Source organism: Hypanus sabinus, chromosome 7, assembly GCF_030144855.1.
Source record: "Hypanus sabinus isolate sHypSab1 chromosome 7, sHypSab1.hap1, whole genome shotgun sequence".
NCBI classification, from domain to species: Eukaryota; Metazoa; Chordata; class Chondrichthyes; order Myliobatiformes; family Dasyatidae; genus Hypanus; species Hypanus sabinus.
In genome coordinates, this window is record NC_082712.1 from 157,491,168 (window position 1) to 157,512,166 (window position 20,999).

At 37.5% G+C, this 20,999-nt stretch overlaps 1 protein-coding gene across 2 annotated transcripts in view; it reads left to right on the plus strand.

Moving 5' to 3' along the window:
* Positions 1-20,999, plus strand: part of mettl15 (methyltransferase 15, mitochondrial 12S rRNA N4-cytidine) — an 87,304-nt gene that overhangs the window by 50,821 nt on the left and 15,484 nt on the right. For both annotated transcript variants that reach the window (XM_059976005.1, XM_059976006.1), the window contains exons 3-4: positions 8,584-8,775; positions 14,966-15,144. In XM_059976005.1, coding sequence (XP_059831988.1) covers positions 8,584-8,775; positions 14,966-15,144 — 371 coding nt within the window. The remainder of the gene's footprint in view (positions 1-8,583; positions 8,776-14,965; positions 15,145-20,999) is intronic.

Sequence of the window (20,999 nt, forward strand, 5' to 3'; positions counted from 1 at the left end):
GAGTTTCTGTTTTATAAGCTGTTCTATAGCATTAGACATTTCTATAAACAAAACTGAATACTTCATGAAGTGTAACTAAATGTTTACGTCAGCACCATTGCCATGCCATCAGAGACCATTAGCAGTTTCTTTTGGTAATTCATTTTCTGAAGAATTCTTTTTAAAAATTGATGATTGATGTGACCCATTGGGTTACGTGGTTATATAAAAGTGATTGCATATTTTTTGTATAATTCAGTGAGGTGCAAGATCCTGGACTCAAGTAAGCTTTTAGTACATGAGTTATGCATTATGGCCTAATCTCGTATGAATGTAAGAGGCATTTAATCTTGCAGCACAAGAAAAACTGTCATGCAATATGAATACATAATTTTACAGGAAAAAGTTGTAAATTTACTGTTGCAGATATTGAGCTTAGACTACTTGTTCTGTGCAAGCTATTTATTAAAAGATGGACAAGTATGGATTTTTAAAAGTTACTGTTTTTAGAAGTAGAAACTGGATTTATAATGGAGTCATCTCATAGAAATAGGCTGTTCAGCCCACTATGTCCAAGGTTATCTTTTTGCTCAGTTATTCTAGACACAGTTGTCTGCATAAGAACCATATTTTTCAATGCTTTGCTTATTTAAGTATCTAAGTATCTCTTAAATGTAGGGACTGTATGTGATTCACTTGCTGTGACCACTGTTCATGTGAATAAAAATGTTCCCTTTAAAATACCTTCCTCTCATCTTAAACCTATGCCCTTTGGATTTCCATATCCTGACTATGGGAATAAGATTTTAACTATATGCCCTGTCTATGCTTCTCATATCCTTGCATACATCTATCTGTTCAAATCTCATCCTTCTTTCCTCCAAGGAAAACAAGTGCAATCTTTCCAATATTTCCCCCTAACTAAAGTCCTCTTAAACCAAGCAAAACCCTGGTGAATCTTGTCTGCATTCTTTCCAACTTATACACACCCTTCCTATCGTGTGGCAGCTCCTAGTATAAGGCAACCAATGTTTTGTAAAGTTAACATGTCGTCCCAGCTCATAATATTCTATGCTCTGACCCATGAGGACAAGCCGCAAAGACTTCCTTTGCCACCCCTTCGACCCATACTGCCACTTAACATGAACTATGGACTTTGAGACTCAGATTTCACTTTTCGTCATCGTTTCTTAGCACCCTGATATGTCCTACCCTTATTTTGTTTGTAAAAATGCATCACTCAACATTTACCAGGTTCAAGTTCCATCTGCTAAAGCTACACACAATTTTCTATCTGATTAAGAGCTTTAGACAGCGGTCTTTACTATTCAAAGAAATTTTAGATATTTTATATAAAGTTCTATTAGTTCATAGCGAAATGAATGTGCATAGACAGCAGCTTAAGAAGTATTTAGGTTTGGACTTAAAAATATGCGACTATATTTTATTACTTATCTTGTCATTTCACCAGTTGCACTTTTTTTAAAGATTGTATCTCAGGTTGTGAAATGAAATTTCTCCAGATAGAATAAGGTTTGTGACTCAAGCTTATTGACATACATTTTACTGAACCTACATAACAGAACCATAATTCAGTTATTTCTGTCAATTTTTAAGTAATGTACAATCACTTGAAATCTTTGTTAGTCGTAAAAATCTATCTTTCCAAAATATAATCAAATATTACAATTGGTAAAATATGCATTTATGTATATTATTAATAGATATTGAATGCATCAATGATTAAAACAAAATAACATTATAGCATTTTGTTACATTTAAATTTCTTGATGCATAATCCAGGCAACTTTAATTAGGAATTATGTAAAACAGGAATGTGTTTTTTCAGATCTTTAATATTCATGCTGTAAGAACATGATGTCTCAAAGTAAGCCACTTTGTAATTCATTGCCATTTGGAGGCCCTGGTCCCACCCCCTCCAGCTGCAATATGAGAATCAAGGACTTAAGTAGGAGGCAAGATTTTAAAACCCATTCTTGAGAAAACTTCCAGTATTGCAAATTAGCTGCTTAATGAGTTTCAGTGAATGTGATCCAGTTGAATATAAGATTGATGGAAAACCAACACATTGAGGATTTGGGTGAACTGCATCTAGGCATTTGATCGAGGTAGAAGCCAAGCTGATCTGTGAAAGAGGTATCTGTAAGTATGTAGAAAAAGGTACCAAATCAAAATGCAAAATGATCAAATCAGCTGTGCATATATAGAGCTATTTTATCTCCTGAAAGATTGGAACTGTTTTGCATATTGCTAATATACAAAAATCAGTGCAAGATAAAATGCAGCTATTTAATAAGTTTAATTTGATACCACTGTAAAAATTGTACTCGTTTGTTTTAAAGAGTGAAAAACATTATGTTGCTGATAGTGCTTTTGTAATTCATTTTGTTCCTCAAGGCCAAGTTGAACCTTTTTGTAAATTTGCCATCTCAACACACACAGTGTAGGTGTGAATTTGAAATAATTTGCACTTTTTTTAAAACCTGTAATGTGGTCCTCCTCTTTGAAGTATTTACCTATATAGGCTTGTCACATTACATGCCTAGGGATTGCATGTGTAATAAGTAAAATGGCAAGTTCAAGTTAAATGTTACCAATTACTTCAGCAAAAGCCATAAAGCATATCATTTTAAATGATTATCTTTACATTAGTTGTCTGTCTTAAACTTTGTAGTAAAAGTGAGCAGGTTACATGGTAAACTACTCAGCTAAGGATGAAAAATTTTAAGGCTGAAAATATATGTTTGCAAAATTTGTTTGACTTTAGATTTATGAAGTTTGCCTGAACTATTTTTACAATGTTTCAACTGGGGTATTTACTGATTTTGAAATGAAGTATGGCTCAAAATAGTTTACTCAGTTTATATTCATACTTATTCTTTCAGTGAAGAATACAATGATAATAAATAAATGCAGATTATTTTTATATTATGATTTTTAAAAATTGATACTAAATTGAGCTTTGCAGAAAATTATATTCAGCATTTGAAGCCAATCTTGTTTTTTTTAGGAACTTTGGTATTAATCTTTGTTTATTGGAGCTGAAGTTGTGCTCTTGTATTTACTGGTCACCTTCCTGGTGTTCAAGACATTAAAGTCAATAGACCACTGTAATGCTCATTTAGCGCATGATCAGCAAAGCCTTCCTCCACTGCAAATTCTTCAACTTTCCATTTAAAGGTTTCTTTAAGCAAATAAAAACATGTTGTCATGAAAATATTACATACTTAAGTTAATTGTTAGTGTGTTAAGTGCATTTAAAATATAAGAGTAATGGATAATTGTAAGATAAGAAGCTAAAGGCCAAAATAAATAAAATCTCAACCTTCAGAACAAGTCTTTATTGTTATTTTTCCTTATTACTGATTTCTTATGTAGTTTAAAAATATGACTACGACCAAATAGAATTGAGAAGAAAAATAACGATATGCAATGTTTTATAAAATAGCATTCAGTTTGTGAGGAAATGCTTTAATTTTTCATTCCAAAGCCTCCAATCGTTTCAATTTGGAGGGACACTTCTAAACCCTGTTTGCACAGTCTGTGCCCAGATTTAGTGCCTCGTGTATCTCAAAAGGTAGAACTTTACTGTTGACTTTAGCATTCTTTTGCTCCAACAACATGGTGTTTTAATACTCCCTGTTTAATCAAGTTTTTAGCCATATATCACCAACACTACCTTTGGCTCTTGATCGGCTTTGGCTGGTGATATCTGTATGAATTATTAGAATTTTTATCTAATTTAAAGGTGCTGTGTAATTGAAAATTGATATAATTAAAGGTAACTTTTCAGGTGTATAATCATTTGCCAATGTGACATTCTCCACTTATGGGTATTATTATGTAATTTTTGTTTTAAAGTAAATATTTAAAACTGCAGGTGTAATGTCCATGGTACAGGATGCCCCATAGGTTGATTAGAATAAGAAGAATTTTCCTTAAGATAACTGGGTAAGGTTTAAAAACAAGAGAAATTAGGAATTTTAGTTTTTTTTTGGGAATGAATTATTTAAAGCAAATAAGCTGTCTATTTTTGTACATTACAAATTACTTGATACTCTTCAAATTAATGGAATTTTATGTATTTATTTAGCTGGTAAAACTTTAAACAATATTGGTAGATGATGCTGTAACAATACTGAACAATGGTGAAAAATTACTGCAAGTAATGGAAATTAAACTAGTTAATATTTTTATCTTGGTAATCCACAACAGTTACTTTGCAGGTTTCTTCCTTTCCCTCATTATTGTAATAAATTTATAATGTTTATCCTCAACAATAAAATGCTGTCTATGGAGGTTTAATTGACATTGCAAAAAATGTGTATAATATACAAGCATCAAAATTCATCAATAAATTTGGAATTTTTCAAAAACAAAGTGTCTATGAGAATAGAATATATTAGCTGTTATTGCAGACATTTGATGTATGTTAAAACTGTAACAAAAACAGTTAAATCCTAAATGGAAAACTTGATAAATGGAAGTCAAAGGTGAACTGCTCTTTACACATTCACAAAAAGCTTTATTTTGCCTGGAAGAAATTTGAACCAGACTTTTAAATGTTTACAACAACACACACAAAATCCTGGTGGAATTTAGCAGACCAGGCAGACTGGGAGATCGTTTTGCTGAACACCTACGCTCGGTCCGCCAGAAAAAGCAGGATCTCCTAGTGGCCATACATTTTAATTCCACGTCCGATTCCCATTCTGATATGTCTATCCTTGGCCTTCTCTATTGTCAAAATGAATCCAAACTCAGGTTGGAGGAACAACACTTTATATACCGGCTGGGTAGCCTCCAACCTGATGGCATGAACATTGACTTCTCTAACTTCTGTTAATGCCCCTCCTCCCCTTCTCACTTCATCCCTGACATATTTAGTTGTTCGCCTGTTCTCCATTTCTCTCTGGTGTTACCCCGCCTTTCTTTTTCCTGAGGCCTCCCGTCCCATGATCCTTCCCCTTCTCCAGCTTTGTATCACTTTTGCCAATCACCTTTCCAGCTCTTAGCTTCATCCCACCCCCTCCGGTCTATTTCTGTCATTTCACATTTCCCCCTCCCCCCACTACTTTCAAATCTCTTACTATCTTTCCTTTCAGTTAGTCCTGACGAAGGGTCTCGGCCCGAAACGTCGACAGTGCTTCTCCCTATAGATGCCTCCCGGCCCTGCTGTGTTCCACCAGCATTTTGTGTGTGTTGTTGTTTGAATTTCCAGCATCTGCAGATTTCCTCGTGTTTGCTTTTTAAATGTTTAGTTGCCATTCTCTCACGATGTCTTTGGTTTTTCAATCTTTTTGTCATCTAATTCTTTCATTCTCTTATTTGTTCAGGTGACAGTTGCCAGTGATTTTAATTTTGCAATTTTGGTAATCTCTCATTTAGGTGCTTCTTTACTCTTTTGATCTGTGATGAAGTTTCTTTACTCTTTTAGTGTGTGTTGAAGTATTTTGAGAGGTCGATCATGGTCAGAATCAATTCCTGCTCAAGCAAGAACCAAGACCTGCTGAAATTAGCCTGTTGCCACAGATGGTCTACAGCGGATGCAATTGCACTGGCTTTCCACTCAGCTTTGGATGACTTGGACAATGGCAGTACCTATGACAGGCTGATGTTTATTGATTGCAGCTCAGTGTTCAACACAATCATACCCTCAGTTCTAATCAACAAGCTTCAAAACCTGGGCCTCTGTACTCTCCACTGCATCTGGATCTTTAACTTCCTCATCGGGAGACCATAGTCTGTATGAATTGGACATAACATCTCCTCACTGACAGTCAACACAGGTGCACCTCAAGGATGAGTACTTAGCTCACTCCTCTACTCTCTCTACACCCACAATTGTGTGGCTAGTCACAGGACAAATGGCATCTATAAATTTGCTAACAACAAAACTATAGTAGGCAGGTTTTCAGATGGTGATGAGGAGGCATACAGGAGTGAAATGGATCAGCTGGTTGAGCGCTGTCACAACAACAACCTTGCACTCAACGTCAGTAAGAATTGATCTTGGACTTTAGGAAGCAGAAGTTGAGGGAACATTCCAGTTCTCATCGAGGGATCAGCAGTGGAAAGGGTGAACAGTTTTAAGTTACTGGATGTTAACATCTCTGAAGATTTATCCTGGGCCTAACACATTGATGCAATTCCAAAGAAACCAAGGCACGACAGCAGCTGTATTTCATTTGGAATTTGAGGACAGTTGCAAATTTCTGCTCTGGTATGGAGGAGCCACTGCACAGGATCGGAAAAAGCTGCAGAAAGTTGTAAACTCATCCAGCTCCATCGCAGGTACAATCCTCTGTAAGGCTGACACCTTCAAAAAGCAACACCTCAAAAAGGCGGCATCCGTCATTAAGGATTTCCGTCACTCAAGATGTGACCTCTTCTCATTGCTACCATCAAGGAGGAGGCACAGGAGTCTAAAGACACACACACAGTGTTTCAGATTTCAGGTATTCTGGTCAAGATGGTGTCAGTGTACAGTGCTCCCTTGGTTGACATCTTCCAAATAGCAAATGAAAATATATATTTTTACTTCTTTTACAACTGCTTATCACCTTAAATGTGTTTCTGAAACTGTTGGCATCTGTGATTTACAGTTTGGAGATTGTTTGACTGATTCAGTGCTTTGCTGTCTCTGAGGAGATTCCAAGAAGTCAGTGCGTAATCGGATGGCCTCGATGCAAAGAAACTTTGAGGTGGGGCACGAGCCAATTTTTTGACTCAATTTTGATGTTTAGTGCATCCATTACTCATTGATCAAAGCGTAGAGGAAGATTGAGACATTGAGGTGAATGCTAAAGGCGAGTGAAAGTTGCAACACCAGCTGCCTGCCTTTTGTTTTCTGCTGGAGAAGGTGCCTGTGGGCAGCCTATCGATGTGTGGCTTGCTGTGGCAGGCGGATAGGCCTCTCTGCCTCCTGTGGTGTCCCTCTCTTTTGATGAATGTTGGTGATTTGGTAGGATGGTATTGTGGTTCTGCGTTTATGATTTGGAATACAATATTGTGTTTATGGACTGGACTTTTTCAGACTTATGGATCTTATATTCTATGTTTTTTAATCGCATGTTCCTTTTCCATTTTGTTGTGCGAAGGAAAGGATTGTTTATTGGGGAGCGATGTGCCTGATCCATTTTGTGTGGGGGAAGGGGGGGTTTTGAGGGGGTTGATGATTGGGATACCGTTCCTTTTTGTACAGGGTGGGCTTGAAGTTTCTCTCTGAACAACTTGCATTTTCTTTCTTTGTTTTGTGGCTATCTGGAGAATATAAATTTCAGAGTTGTGTAGGGACACATGCTCTGTTGATAAATGAACCATTGAACCTTTGAGGAACAGGTCTTCTCCTCTGCCATCATATTTCTGAATCGACAATGAATCCATGTACACTACCTCATTATTTTATTTGCTTTTTTTGCACTACCTATTTAATCTTTTTGTATGCATTTCTTACTGTCATTTATAGTTTTTTATTATTATGTTTTCCTGTGTACTGCTGCTACAAAACAACTAATTTCACAACATATGCCGGTGACACTAAACCCAATTCTAATTCTGAATTACAGGATTTTCATGTGTGGACTGATTATGATGCATTAAACATTATGAGCACCAGTTTTCATTTACATATTGTTTTCTGTTTTTAGTACTGTTCACTCTTGCATTTCTGGAGAAAAGTGGCAGCCCTTTTGCAGGCAACAATATTCCACAATATGTGGTCATTTGTGGCTAAGGTTTGGGAACTCAAACCAAACTGCCTGCTCTTTGACTATTCAACTGAGTCTTTTGTTCCATTTGAAAGGGTAAATGTAATTGTAGTTTAATCTAATAGATGCTCCCTGCATCTGTGCACCTTAAGTATTGGCTTTTGGTTATCAGCCTAAGCAATTTGTTCAAATGTCTGGTATGTGACTCGAAAGAACATTCTCGTGACTCTTGAGACAGGATTTCTACTGTAGATGTTACTTTAGTCAAATAGTTGCTGATTCATTGAGGTTGATGAAAATCAGGGTTTAGTTGATCTACACAGAATGATGGCATCACTTACTGATGGCTTTCAGGAATATAGAACTGAGCCTATAGTCATTTTGTGGCAATTTTGTCCTGCATGAGAAATGTATCAAGATGAAATTGAAGGAGGACTTGGAACCTACAGGTTGTGTAGTCAAGCAGTGTAAATAAATTGGGAATGCATCCAAACCCAGTCCTCGAAGCGTTTGTGAGCATATCAAGAGCTATCAGGATAGGTTTGGAAAATGGTGTTTTGGGTAGCAGGTCTGTCAAGATCTTGTTGATTGACAGACCAAGTGTTTTTGATTATAAGCTTCTTTAAATGTATTCTCTCTTGTAAATATTTTTATTTTGGAGTCGATGTGAAAAGAGCTTATGATGTTGGCTTACTCTGAAAATTTTCACATAGGAGCTATCTATATTGAGCAAACAGAAATTACACATCTGAATTTCTCAATCACAGAGCTTGTGGGTATGAGGAAGATTGTGAAACTGAAGAAAAATGTAATTTTTTTTTCTTAGGACTTATCCAAAGAATAATAATTGTCTTTTTTACTTATTTTCTTTCAGTGGACGCCTTCAGCCTCTTTTTGGAAGATTCAGCCAACTGGAGGCCTTATTAGAAGCATCTGGAGTAGAGGCAGATACCTTCGATGGAATCATTATTGATGCAGGTTGCTCTTCTATGCAGCTAGACATGCCATGTCGTGGTTTTGCTTTAAGCAAGGATGGGCCTCTAGACATGAGAATGGATGGGAACAGGTTGGTACAGAAACTACTGTGTTCTTCATGACAGAATTGTCTTTACTTTCAATATGCAGAACTGGCAACAAATAAACCCAATTAATTTCTCTTCTGTGGATACAGTTTAGAAGAAAAATAGCTCCATGTTATAAAAAGAATCTGCACCATGCTGGAGTGTCAGCATTAAGAGCTTAAAACTAGCTATTTTCTGGCCTTGTGCAAATATGAGGTATGCTGCTTATTCAATGCTTCAGCAGCGAAGGAAATTTTGAAGAAGTATTTCTAGGAAAGGAATTTTGTTTACAATCTATTCTAGCAAACGAAAGGCCTACTCTTGTCAAATGATGAGGATTGTTGACTTGCATTTGAAATTTGGTTTCTCAGATTTAGACCTAACACTTCAGGCCATAGGACTAATCAAGAATTTATCAGCCTATGCCTTAAATATACCCAATGACCTGGCCTCTACAGCTGCCTTTGACAACAAATTCCACGGATTCACCACTCACTGGCTAAAGAAATTTCTCCTCATCCATTCTAAATTACTGTTTCTCTATCCTGAGGCTGTATCCTCCGGTCTTGTACTCCCACACCATAGGAAGCATTCTCTCCACATCCACTCTATCGAGGCCTTTCAACATTCGATAGGTGTCAATGAGGTTCCACCCCATCCTATCGAATTCCAGTGAGCACAGTCCTAGAACCATCAAACGCTTCTCATATTATAAGCCTTTCAATCCTGAAATAATTTTTGTGAACCTCTTTTGAACCCTCTCCAATGCCAGCACATCCTTTCTTAGTAGAAAGGGGGACCAAAATTGATCACAATACTCCAAGTGAGGCCTCAACAGTGCCTTACAAAGACTCAAAATTACATCCTTGATTTTATATTCTAGTCCTCTTGCAATGAATGCTAACATAGTACTTGCCTTTATCACCACCAACTGACCATGCAAATTGACCTTTAGGGAATTCTACACGCGGACTTCCAAGTTCCTTTGCACTTAAGATTTTTGAATTTTCTCTCCATTTATAAAATAGTCTATGCTTTTATTTCTTCTACGAAAGTGCATGACCAAACACTTCCCAACACCGTATTCCATCTGCCACTTTTTCACCCTTTTTCCTAAGCTGTCAAATCTTTCTGCAGCCTCTCTGCTTCTTCAACACTACTGGCCCCCCACTTGTCTTCATATCATCAGCACCCAGTTGACCACAAAGCCATCAATTCCGTCATCCAGATGATTGACTTATAACATCTAAAGAAGCGATCCCAACACAGACCCTTGTGGAACACCAGTAGCATTTGCTTTTATTAATAAGCTTACATTCACTCAGAGGAGATTTAAGCTACCTCCTGTAGTTAATAAAGTGGCAGCTGAGTGTCTGTTTGTGGTCTTCTGCTGCTGTAGCCCATCTGCTTTAAGGTTTGACATGTTCTTCTATGCACCACTGTTGGAATGAATTACTCTTGGCTTCCTGTCAGCTTGAACCAGTTTGGCCATTTTCAAGGTTCAAAGTACATTTATTACCAAGGTATTTATACTATATACAACCTTGAGATTCGTCTCCTTACAGGCAGCCACAAAACGAAGAAACCCAATAGAATCCACTGGGGGTGAAAAGAGACCGTTGAACACCCAATGTGCTAAAAAAAAAAAATGTAAATGATAAAAATAAGCAAGTAACATTCAGAACTGAAGTTCACCAAAGTGAAACACAAACACAAAGCTAGTCATCACTGCAACTAATTCAGGAGCCCATTAGTTGCAGGCCACAGCAGCAATTCATTGCAGAGACGAGTAAACCTCGTAGAGCAGCAAGTTGAACTGGCCTAGTCCTCTCCTCCATCTCCTACACCCTGACCTTTTCAATCCAGCCTGGCACTTAAATCATCCCAACCTCAGGTTGTTCCTCACTCTCAGACCTGGGCCCTGCCACTTTGATAAACTTGCGGTCCAGGGCTCCCCCACCTCAATTTGGCCCGAACCTGAATTTTCCAATTTGGCCCACCACTTAAGTTGCTCAAACCTTGGGTGTTTCCTTGCTCTTAGGCCCAGTCCTGGGCCCCACCACCTTGACTTGGCATTGCCTCAACTTGCCTCACCTCAGTTCTGCTGCATCAAATCACATCCAAGTCCGCTCCAGCAATATCCAAACATTGGCTCATTCCCTGCTCTCATGCCTGGGCCAAGGCACCTTGATTTGGGCCATACATGCCATGCCACAATTGACCTGCGTTGCAAAAAAGCCAGGCCATAGAGGCAGTTCAACAGTTCAACTCCAAAAGGGAAGTTACAAGCTATTGATTGTAGTGATCATATCCAAGAAAAGGTGTGAATGATACAGTAATATTTTGTTTTGTTTGCTATCTGCAAATCATCACTGGGCTTCACCAGCGTCATCTTAAACTGGAAGCTCTGTCGCTGAAAAGCCATTTTTTGCCCACAGAACTGCCGCTCACTGGATGTTTTTTTGTTCAGCACTATTGACTGCAAACTCTAGAGACTGTTGTGTGTCGAAATCCCAGGAGATCAGCAGTTTCTGAGATACTCAAAGCACCCTGTCTAGCACCAATAATCTTTCCACAGTCAAAATCACTTAGATCACATTTCTGGAACCTTCAATATGCTTCACCGTTGGCTGCAGACACTCATCGAGGTAGTGATCTCTAGCTCTTCTACAGACAAACTGCCTCCTGTTTGAGCCAATAATGTCAAATTTTGCTTGTCCTTCCAGAGAATTTGCTGCCGTTGTTCAGCACCCCAGTTCTTGTGTTTTTGTACATAGGCAAGTCTCTTGGCTTTGTTTCCATTTCAGAGGAATAGCTTTTTGACAACAACTCTTCCATGAAGACCACTTCTGACAAGATTTCTCTGGGTTTTAGAGGTGTACTTGGGTTCCAGTTGTTTCTGTGAGTTCAGGGCTGATAGCAGTGCTGGACATCTTCTGATTTAGAAGGGATGTCGTTTTGATATATCTCTTGTCTGCTGCACTCAGTTTCTGTGGCTGACAACAACATTTCTGATCCTCAACCTCACCCGGTTCTCTGTGCTTCTTCAGAAGAGCTCGGACAACACGTTTTGAAACTCCTGTCTGTCACGAAGTTTCTGCTTGGGAGAGACCTTGCTGATGGAGGATGACCACTTTTGAGTTTTATTGCTGTGCTCACTCTTGCCATGCTATAAGAATTGATGATTGAAGGTTAAACTGTCACTGCTGCTACACCCTCACCTTTTAGTCTGGTTGTTCTTCACTCAGGTTGATTCCTTCTACGCTCATTTCTGTTTCAGTTAATCGGTTTAGGTCATTCAGCTCATTATGTCTTTGATCACTGGCATCCTGTTTGTTATCTTTGTTTAATCATGGACTGGGCTATATACCTTCAAAGTAATGAAGTTTTTATTTGCAAAACTTAAGAAGGCCTATTACTTAAGAAGGCCTCTGGCATATTAACTTCACAGATCAAGGCTTGGAATATAAAAATTAGGATGTTACGTTGCAACTTTACAAAACCTTAGACTGCGCTTGGAGTATTCTGCATTCTGGTCCCTGTACTGTAGAAAGAACGTGGTTGTACTGTAAAGAGTCTAAAAGAGATGCCTGGGTTGGGGGACTATAGTGATGGGGAGATACTGGGTTTGTTTTCCCAAGAGTAAAGAAGGCTATAGAGTGCCCTGATAGGAGTACATAAAATTATAAAAGACATAGATTCAGAAGAGCCAGAATCAATTTTTTCCCAAGGTACAACTATCAAAGACAAGAGGGTTTAAGAAAGGACTTCTAAAGGGAATTTTAGGGTAAAGTTTATTTTACATAGAAAGTGGCTGTTATTTAGAGTTTGTTGCTTGGGGTGGATTGTGGATTTTGATAGTATCACTATTTTAAGATACAATTAGACAAAAATTTAAACAAGCAAGCCATGAAAATACATGAATCTAATGGGCACAAATGGGATTAGTGCAGATGTGCAGGAAGGTCAGCATGAGTGTGGTGGTCCAAAGGATCTGTTTCTGTTCTCTACAACTCGGTGCAGGAAGGATGAGCCTCGGAGTCAAAACTTATTTTAAAAAATAAACAGGCAATATGGTTCCTGAGGCATTGTATCATGTTTGATCCTTGAATTGGTATTATTCCATCATCATTCCGTATTGCCATTGGTATTTTGGACTAGCTACCTAGTTACATGCAACACAACAGGAGATATGTGTCCAATTTGGTGGGTGGTGTGTTTACATTTAGTTAATTAAATAATCTTGAATTCTTCAATTCCTTTATTTTTTTCGGAAAACACAAGTGTAATGGTAATCTTGAGATGACCAGATTGTTGTAAAATTTCACGTAGATAACTGTGCTGCAATAAGGAAATGTGGTGCCCTTATCTGGTCAGTTCTTTTTGTGATCTACCTAGGCACACAATTTGATTGACTGTTAGCTTCTCAGATGACAAAGCAAGCCACACAAAACCACTGTGTTAAAGTAAAGGATGGCCTTGATAGCTTTTGTTTGACTGTTTGCCAGCAATTGACAGTGCTATTCCAAGGTCTAATTTGCCATAATTATAGACATGTCTGTTTAACTAAGATGAGAGATTTTGTATTTGCTTTGATTAGTATGGAAAACCTGGCAATCATAAAAGACATCTTCACTACTTTTCAGCTTGATTGCTTAAAAGTGGAAAAAATACACAGCTCGTCTGATTCTGCCAGGAAGCACTCCATTTTGTTTTTTGCAAAGGACAGTGTCTGAATAGTTACTTGATCACTATTTAGAACAGAACAGTGTTTGTTTGACCACTTGTACAATAAGGGAAAAAAGTCCTGTTCTCTCGGTTTACCTTTCAACATGACCCTTTCACATTATCTGATTGTCTGCACCGCACTTTACTGTGACACTGTACTTCATTATTTTATTGTTTCTCCTTTTGTACTACTTCAATGTACTTTTGTGTGGAAAGATCTGTTTGGATGGCGTGCAAACAAAGCTTATTACTGTATCCCTGCACATGAGACCAATTTCCAATTAAATGTTTCATTTTGACTTGCTTGTGGAGTGTGTGATATTGAACTGTTTCTGAATTGTATATTTGCAGGTAGAGACATCATTACTTGGCCTTATGACACAATGCAATAGAGGGACTGCTTTCTTTGAGTCAGCTTGAATTAGCAAGCAAGCAGGGGTTCACATAATCCCCTTTTAAATTTGTATCACTGTTAATAATTTGTTTTTAAAATGATTATATACAAGTATATAATAGCACAATGTTATAATTTTAGTCTTATACATAGCATTTAAATATGTACAAAATATAGTAATAAGTCATAAATAATGCAACATTTGATTTAAATTGAACAAATAGTGAATTAGTGACTATCTTTTGGGAAATATACTGTGCATCCAATGCAGATAAAATTTGATAGTTAGTACCGGTATATCATAGGTTTCTTTTCCTCTCCACTCAGATCGGATGATGAAAATTAATAGAAATTGAATCAAGCCTCCATTTCTCTAGAAGTTCAGTAGCTGAAGAATTTTGGCCCTTGTTCCTGATCTCATGTAATATTCATTAAACTAATTTTCTAAATTTGTTAGAATACATGCTGCTTATTTAAATATTAGAATCTTGAACTATGTATCTATGATTAATAAATTTTGTGTTGTAGCAAAATCCAGATTAAAATGGAAATAAATTTGTGTGATTAAATTGCTCTCTGTTGAAGTAGCTACATTTTATTCTGAACTGCTCCACCTACATTTTTTTAAAGCTTCATTCTACATTTATGTGTAAGTAATAAAGGGAGCTGTGCACTGGGTCAACTCACACAGATGAAATGTTTCACTTGGGGTCTGATACTCACTTCAAAGAACAATATCTCTTTTTATTAATGAGCTATGCACCAAGATTTATACAATTAATTAGATGTAATATAGAATTTTGTTATGAGACATATTTAGAATTAGAATTATTGTTTGTAAACTTTAATAAATTTAACAAAAATAGGTTTAATTATTTTCAGATCAGAAGAATGAAAGAATAAGCTGCAAAATGCCTTGTTTCATGTCTCTTTTTACCATCTGTTACTAAAATGAACCTCAAACATACTTGTATGCCGTGTGCATTTCAGCTCTTGTTTCTCTGTTCTGTGAAGCTTCACCCCTGTCAATGAAGATGACGTCAAAGAAATTAATTGGCTCCTCTTGTGCGTAGGTACCCCGACATGCCCACCGCAGCTGACGTCGTGAATGCCTTAGATCAACAGTCACTTGCGTCCATCTTAAGGATCTATGGAGAGGAAAGGCATGCAAAGAAAATAGCTGCAGCAATCGTACAGGCACGCAGAATCTATCCCATCACTCGTACTCAGCAGCTCGCCAGTATAGTTGCAGGTATCCTCATTAATTCCAGCCTGTATCTGGAAGAAAAATACTAATCTTAAAGTCCCAGTGGGATCTATTTGTACTGTACACCATGCAGGTAGCCATCCTGTGCATTATGCTTCTGATGTCAGAGTTTTATTTTGGAAATGGAAACAGAGGTCAACAAATTAGATTGACATTCTGAAGTTAACATGCAGTTGCTACGGGATCGGTATTTAAGATGTTCTTAACTGGCTGACGATTTCTTGCAATGTTGACGGGCTGCTTCTTGTAAAATGGGTATGAATGCTGTTAAATAAAAACATACAAATTTTTCTTTAGAAAAATATCATTAGAATTTATTAAGTAAAATAACATTTCACAGTGAATGGTTTGTAGCTTAAAAGTTCTACGTTCAAAGTAAATTTATTATCAAAATAATACAGGTTACATATAGTATACAGGTTATATACACGTTATGTATAGTAAAAAGAAGTACAATAGAATTTTACAAGAAACTATAGATAACCAAGCAAAGACTGACAAACAGCTAATAAGCAAAAGAATACAACCTCTGCAAATAAAAATAATACTGAGAACTTGAGTCCTTAAAAGTGAGTCTGAGGGCATTGAAGCTGTTCAGAATAGTGATGAAGGAAGCTGTCCATGCTGAGTTAGGAGCCTGCTGGTTGTAGGGTAATAACTGTTCCTTCACCTGGTGGTGTGGGTTCTAAAGCATCTGTACCTCCTGCCCGATTATAGTGGAGAGAAGGGGTCATGGCCTTGTATGGTGGGGTCTTTTGATGGTGGATGCTGCTTTCTTGTGACAGCATGCCATGTAAATGTACTCAGATGTGGGGAGGGCTTTGTCTATGATGCATTGAACTATTTCCACCACTTTTCCATACCAGACCATAATACAATCAGTTAGGATACTCTCCACTGTGCATCTGTAGAAGTTTGTCAAAGTTCTTGCTGACATTCTGAATCTACACGAACTCCTAAGAAGACTGTCATGCCTTCTTTGTGATGACATTTCTGTAGTGGTCCCAGGGCAGACCTGTGATATGTTGACACCAGGGAATTTAAGATACCAAACATCTCAACCTCCACTCCCCCAAGAAGAACTGGCTTTTGGATCTCAAGCTCATTCCTCCTGTAGTTGATAATCAGCTCTGGTTATGCTGATATTGAGTGGAGGTTTTTATTGTGGTACCAGCCAACCAGATTTTCATTATCCCTCCTATATGCTGATTCATCACCACCTTTGATTCAGCCAACAGCAATGGTGTCATTAGCAAACTTAAATGCAACATTGTAGCTGTACTTTGCCACACCATCTTGAGTATAAAGGGAACAGAGCTGGGGGCTAAGCACACAGCTGTACTGATAATGAATATGGAGATGTTGCCAATCCACACTAACCGGGATATACCATTGAGGAATTTGAGGATTTATTGAATTGAATTGACATTATTACTTGCATCCCTCATATACGAGGAGTAAAAATCTTCATGTTACATCTCGCTCTAAATGTGCAATGTGTAATTATAGCAATTTAATAATAAATATTATGTGTAACAGGATAGTCAATATAACATTGAAATACAGTTGTATCAGCATGAATTAAGCAGTCTGATGGCCAGGTGGAAGAAGCTGTCCCGGAGCCTATTGGTCTTGGCTTTTATGCTGCAGTACCATTACCCGAGTGGTAGCAACTGGAACAGTTTGTGGTTGGGGTGACTTGGGTCCCCAATGATCCTTCGGGCCATTTTTATACACTTGTTTTTGTAAATGTCCTGAATAGTGGGAAGTTCACATCTACAGATCCACTCGGCTGTCCACACCACTCTCTGCAGCGTTCTGCGATTGAGGGAAGTACAGTTTCCATACGAGGCAGTGATGCAGCCAGTCAGGATGCTCTCAATTGTGCCCCTGGAGAAAGTTTTTAGGATTTGGGGGCCCATACCAAACTTCTTTAACCATCTGAGGTGAAAGAGGCGCTGTTGTGCCTCTTTTAGCACACAGCCGGTAGGTACAGACCACATGAGATACTCAGTGATGTGTATGCCGAGGAATTTAAAACTGTTCACTCTCTCAACCCCAGATCCATTGATATCAACAGGGAGACAGCCTGTCTCCATTCCTCCTGTAGTCCACAACCAGCTCCTTTTATTTTTGTTTTTGATTTAGTTACACAAAGAGGTACCAAGACCCAGGTCATAGAGCAAGTGATGGATTTCAAGGGGATGTTATCAGTGAAGAGCATCCTGACATATGCATTTTCATCGTCCAGGTGCTCCAGAGCTTTATTTAGTTTCAATTATACTTGAGATTTACATTGCAGTTTAATACATGTATTTAATGCTTGTTTCAAAGTGGCATCATATATATTCCCCAATAATAGCAAAGCCAAAATTAAATGACTCTACTGATGATTGAAAATTGTCACATTATCTTTGCTTCTAAGTTACCACCGAAATAACCAAATATTTAAATGTTAATGGGTTCTAGACCTAGATGGGAAGAATCCTACTTTTATCATTGAGTGAATGAATGTGTTCTGTCTGCAAATGATTAGTTTTTAAGAAACTGTAAAACCATCATGTGCTAGGGGACTAAACATGACTCATAAACTTAATTTCCACATTTGACAATATGCTTCCTTTTTTTGCCACTTCAAACCCCTGGAGTTCATTGGCTGTAACCTTTAGTTTTCTTACACAAGCTTATAGACGTTATGAAACAATGCAATTGAAAAGCATCCTCTTTTGGATGTCTTGTACTATTTTGTAAGCCTATAAAATCTAATAGCTTTTGTAGTAGTTCTCTAACTGGAATAGTCATTGTTAAATTCTTAGTAATTTTAGTTCAAGATCTACATTGCTGAAGATTTCCAACATCAAAGCATGGGCTACACACAATGCAGAGCAGTTTTGAAAAAGACATGGATAAATATTTATCAAAAATTATTGAAATAAAATCTTGGTTTAGGAAACGAATTCCATTTAGTGAATAGACAAATCTATTTGTTGAAATTATTTTGCTTCTTATGATCAAGAAAAGCAGAATTCATGGAATAGACCATCTGTCAATCTTAAGCTATTATCCCATCTCTGATTTTTTTTCAGTGATTTCAAATATATCCTTAACTAGGATATATTTTTATCATCTGGTAAGAAGTCAGTCACCATTTTATAATCATACTGAAGGAATTTTGATTATTCCTCCCACTATCTAACCAAATGTTAAAATTGATGAGTCAATAATTGATGATTGTTCAATTTAATAAAATGTAATTAGTAAATTAGCAGATGATGCAGAAATAGATGGAATCCCAGACAGTAAAGAAGGTTATCCAACTATATGCAGGACATTGCTCAGTTGGGAAGAACAGTGGCAATGGAATTCAATTCAGACAAGTGTGACATAATGCATTTTGGAAGTCTAAGGTAATTGGCAATGATTTTATGCAGGGAGTTATAAATGGACCTTGGTGTGCAAGTCTATAGCTTATTGAAAGTGGTGCCATGTGTACATAGAGTAGTGTAGGAATAGTGATATCAAAAAATTTATACTTAATCCCTAAACCTTCACAGACTGATGCACTGAGTATAAAATAGTTGGGATGTCATTTTGCAGTTGTGCATTGGTTAGACTACATTGGAGTGCTGTGTGTATTTCTTATCACCACATCATCACAATAGAGGGAAATATAGAAGAGATTCACTAGGATGGTGCCTAGAATGGAAGACTGATGTTATAGGGAGAGATGGGATAGTCTGTAATGTTGGCAGCTAAATATGACTGTATAGATATTCATTAAAATTAGATAAAACCGATAGGTACTTTTATTTCCAGGTCAGGGACTCTTGAACTAGAAGACACAGGTTTAAGGTGAGAGCAGAGAAATGTAAAAGAGATATGAAGAGTTTTCCAAAGGTGGTTTGTTATCTGGAACAAGCTGCCAGAAGAGATTGTGGAGGGTGATACAATTGCAATATTTAAAATGTATTTGGATAGGTATTTGTCTAGGAAAGGTGTAGAGCACAGATTCCCAGTCTGGGATCCATACACTCCTGAGTTAATGGTAAGTCACCATGGCATTAATAAGGTTGGGAACTCTTGGTGAGGAGGGATACAGGCAAATGGGAGTAGTGTTGATAGGTATCACAGTTGCCATGGATGAGCTGGGCCAAAAGGGTCTGATTTTTTATGATCGTATGACATCTGCTTTGGGTATAGCAATCTAAATGTTAGAGTTTAAGGTGGTTTTGGTACAATGCATTGTGAACACCTCATTATATTGGGTATCCTATTATTGACTCAAATATCAACCACAACCATTAGTAGTGGCTCATCACAACACATAATTTGACAACAGAACTTGCGTGCTGTGTCTATTAGTCACAACGTTTGCTGTTACATGTAAACAAAGTATAACAGATTTGAAATTTGTAATGAAGTTCTAAAGTATGAGAATATGCTTCCAACCTTGTTGTTAGCCATCTATCTACTGTCTGTAATGTAAACACATCTACGTAGAACTGAGAATTCATTGGAATGAGGTGTCAGTATTCAAATAATAGAAAAGTACATCTGATACCATGTGCTTTGGTGAATATTTATGTGTGCCATATGTCCAAACATTTTATTTACAAATTCTAACAGGCAATCTGATTAAAACAGCGCAATTAAATCTCTAGGTAGCTTCCATGAATCATCAAAACATCAACCAAAGTCAATTAGTGACGCTACAATACATTGCTATTTATAACTGTAGTAACAAAATGTTGTCTTTTTGTTTAAACTTTTCTTTTAGCTCCTTGCCTTTTTATTTTTCTCCTTACTTCTCAGTGAAGCAAGATACAGCTTCATAGGACTCATTTTGTTAAAGGCTTTTCATAATGCGTGAGCAAGAGAAAGGTACACTGCTCAACAGTGAATGCATCAGCATAGCCAGAGAAATTTCTATTCTATTGATTTAAATATTTGATTGAAACAGCTTAAAGTCTAAATTTGATGATTTTGAAAATGATTAATGTAAACTGATTAAGACCGGAAGTTATTCCCCCTATTGAAAAATTTAGAGTGAGATGAAATGTAATTGGTGAGTAGTACAGCTTAGGAAAGTAACACTGAATTCCGTCGCACTTTGGAGTTCTCAGACCCCGGTACTGACTCTTTGAAAAAGAGTGCAAATGATTAAGTCTGTTAGCATAACAACACTGACCACCTGTAAATAAGAGCAGATTTTATTTGCATCAGATACTTCAGTTTCTTACCAGTAGGTACCTTAGATCTGTTGGTGGTCTGTGAACCAGTTCTTTCTTGGAGCTGGCTATAATTTCAACAATCAACCTACAGCAGATCACTTGGTAGTTTGGCCCATTGTTATTCTTTTGGTAGCCTCTTCCTTTATTGCAGACTTCACATATATCCATATAATCAACTACTGGTGTTATCTTAGATAGAAACATAGAAAACATACAGCACAATACAGACCCTTCCGCCCACAAAGCTGTGCCAAACATGTCCTTACCTTAAGAACTACCTAGGGTTACGCATGGCGCTCTGTACTTCGATGCTCCATGTACCTATCTAGGAGTCTCCTAAACAACCCTATCGTATCCAGCTCCACCACTGTCACTGGCAGCCCATTCCATGCACACACCACTCTGCATAAAAAACTTAACCCTGACATCTCCTCTGTACTCACTTTCAAGCACCTTAAAACTGTGCCTTCTCGTGCTAGCCATTTCAGCTCTGTGAAAAAGCCTCTGACTATCCACAAAATTAATGCCTGTCATCATCTTGTACACCTCTATCAGGTCACCTCTCATCCTCCACAGCTCCAAGGAGAAAAGGCCGAGTTCACTCAACCT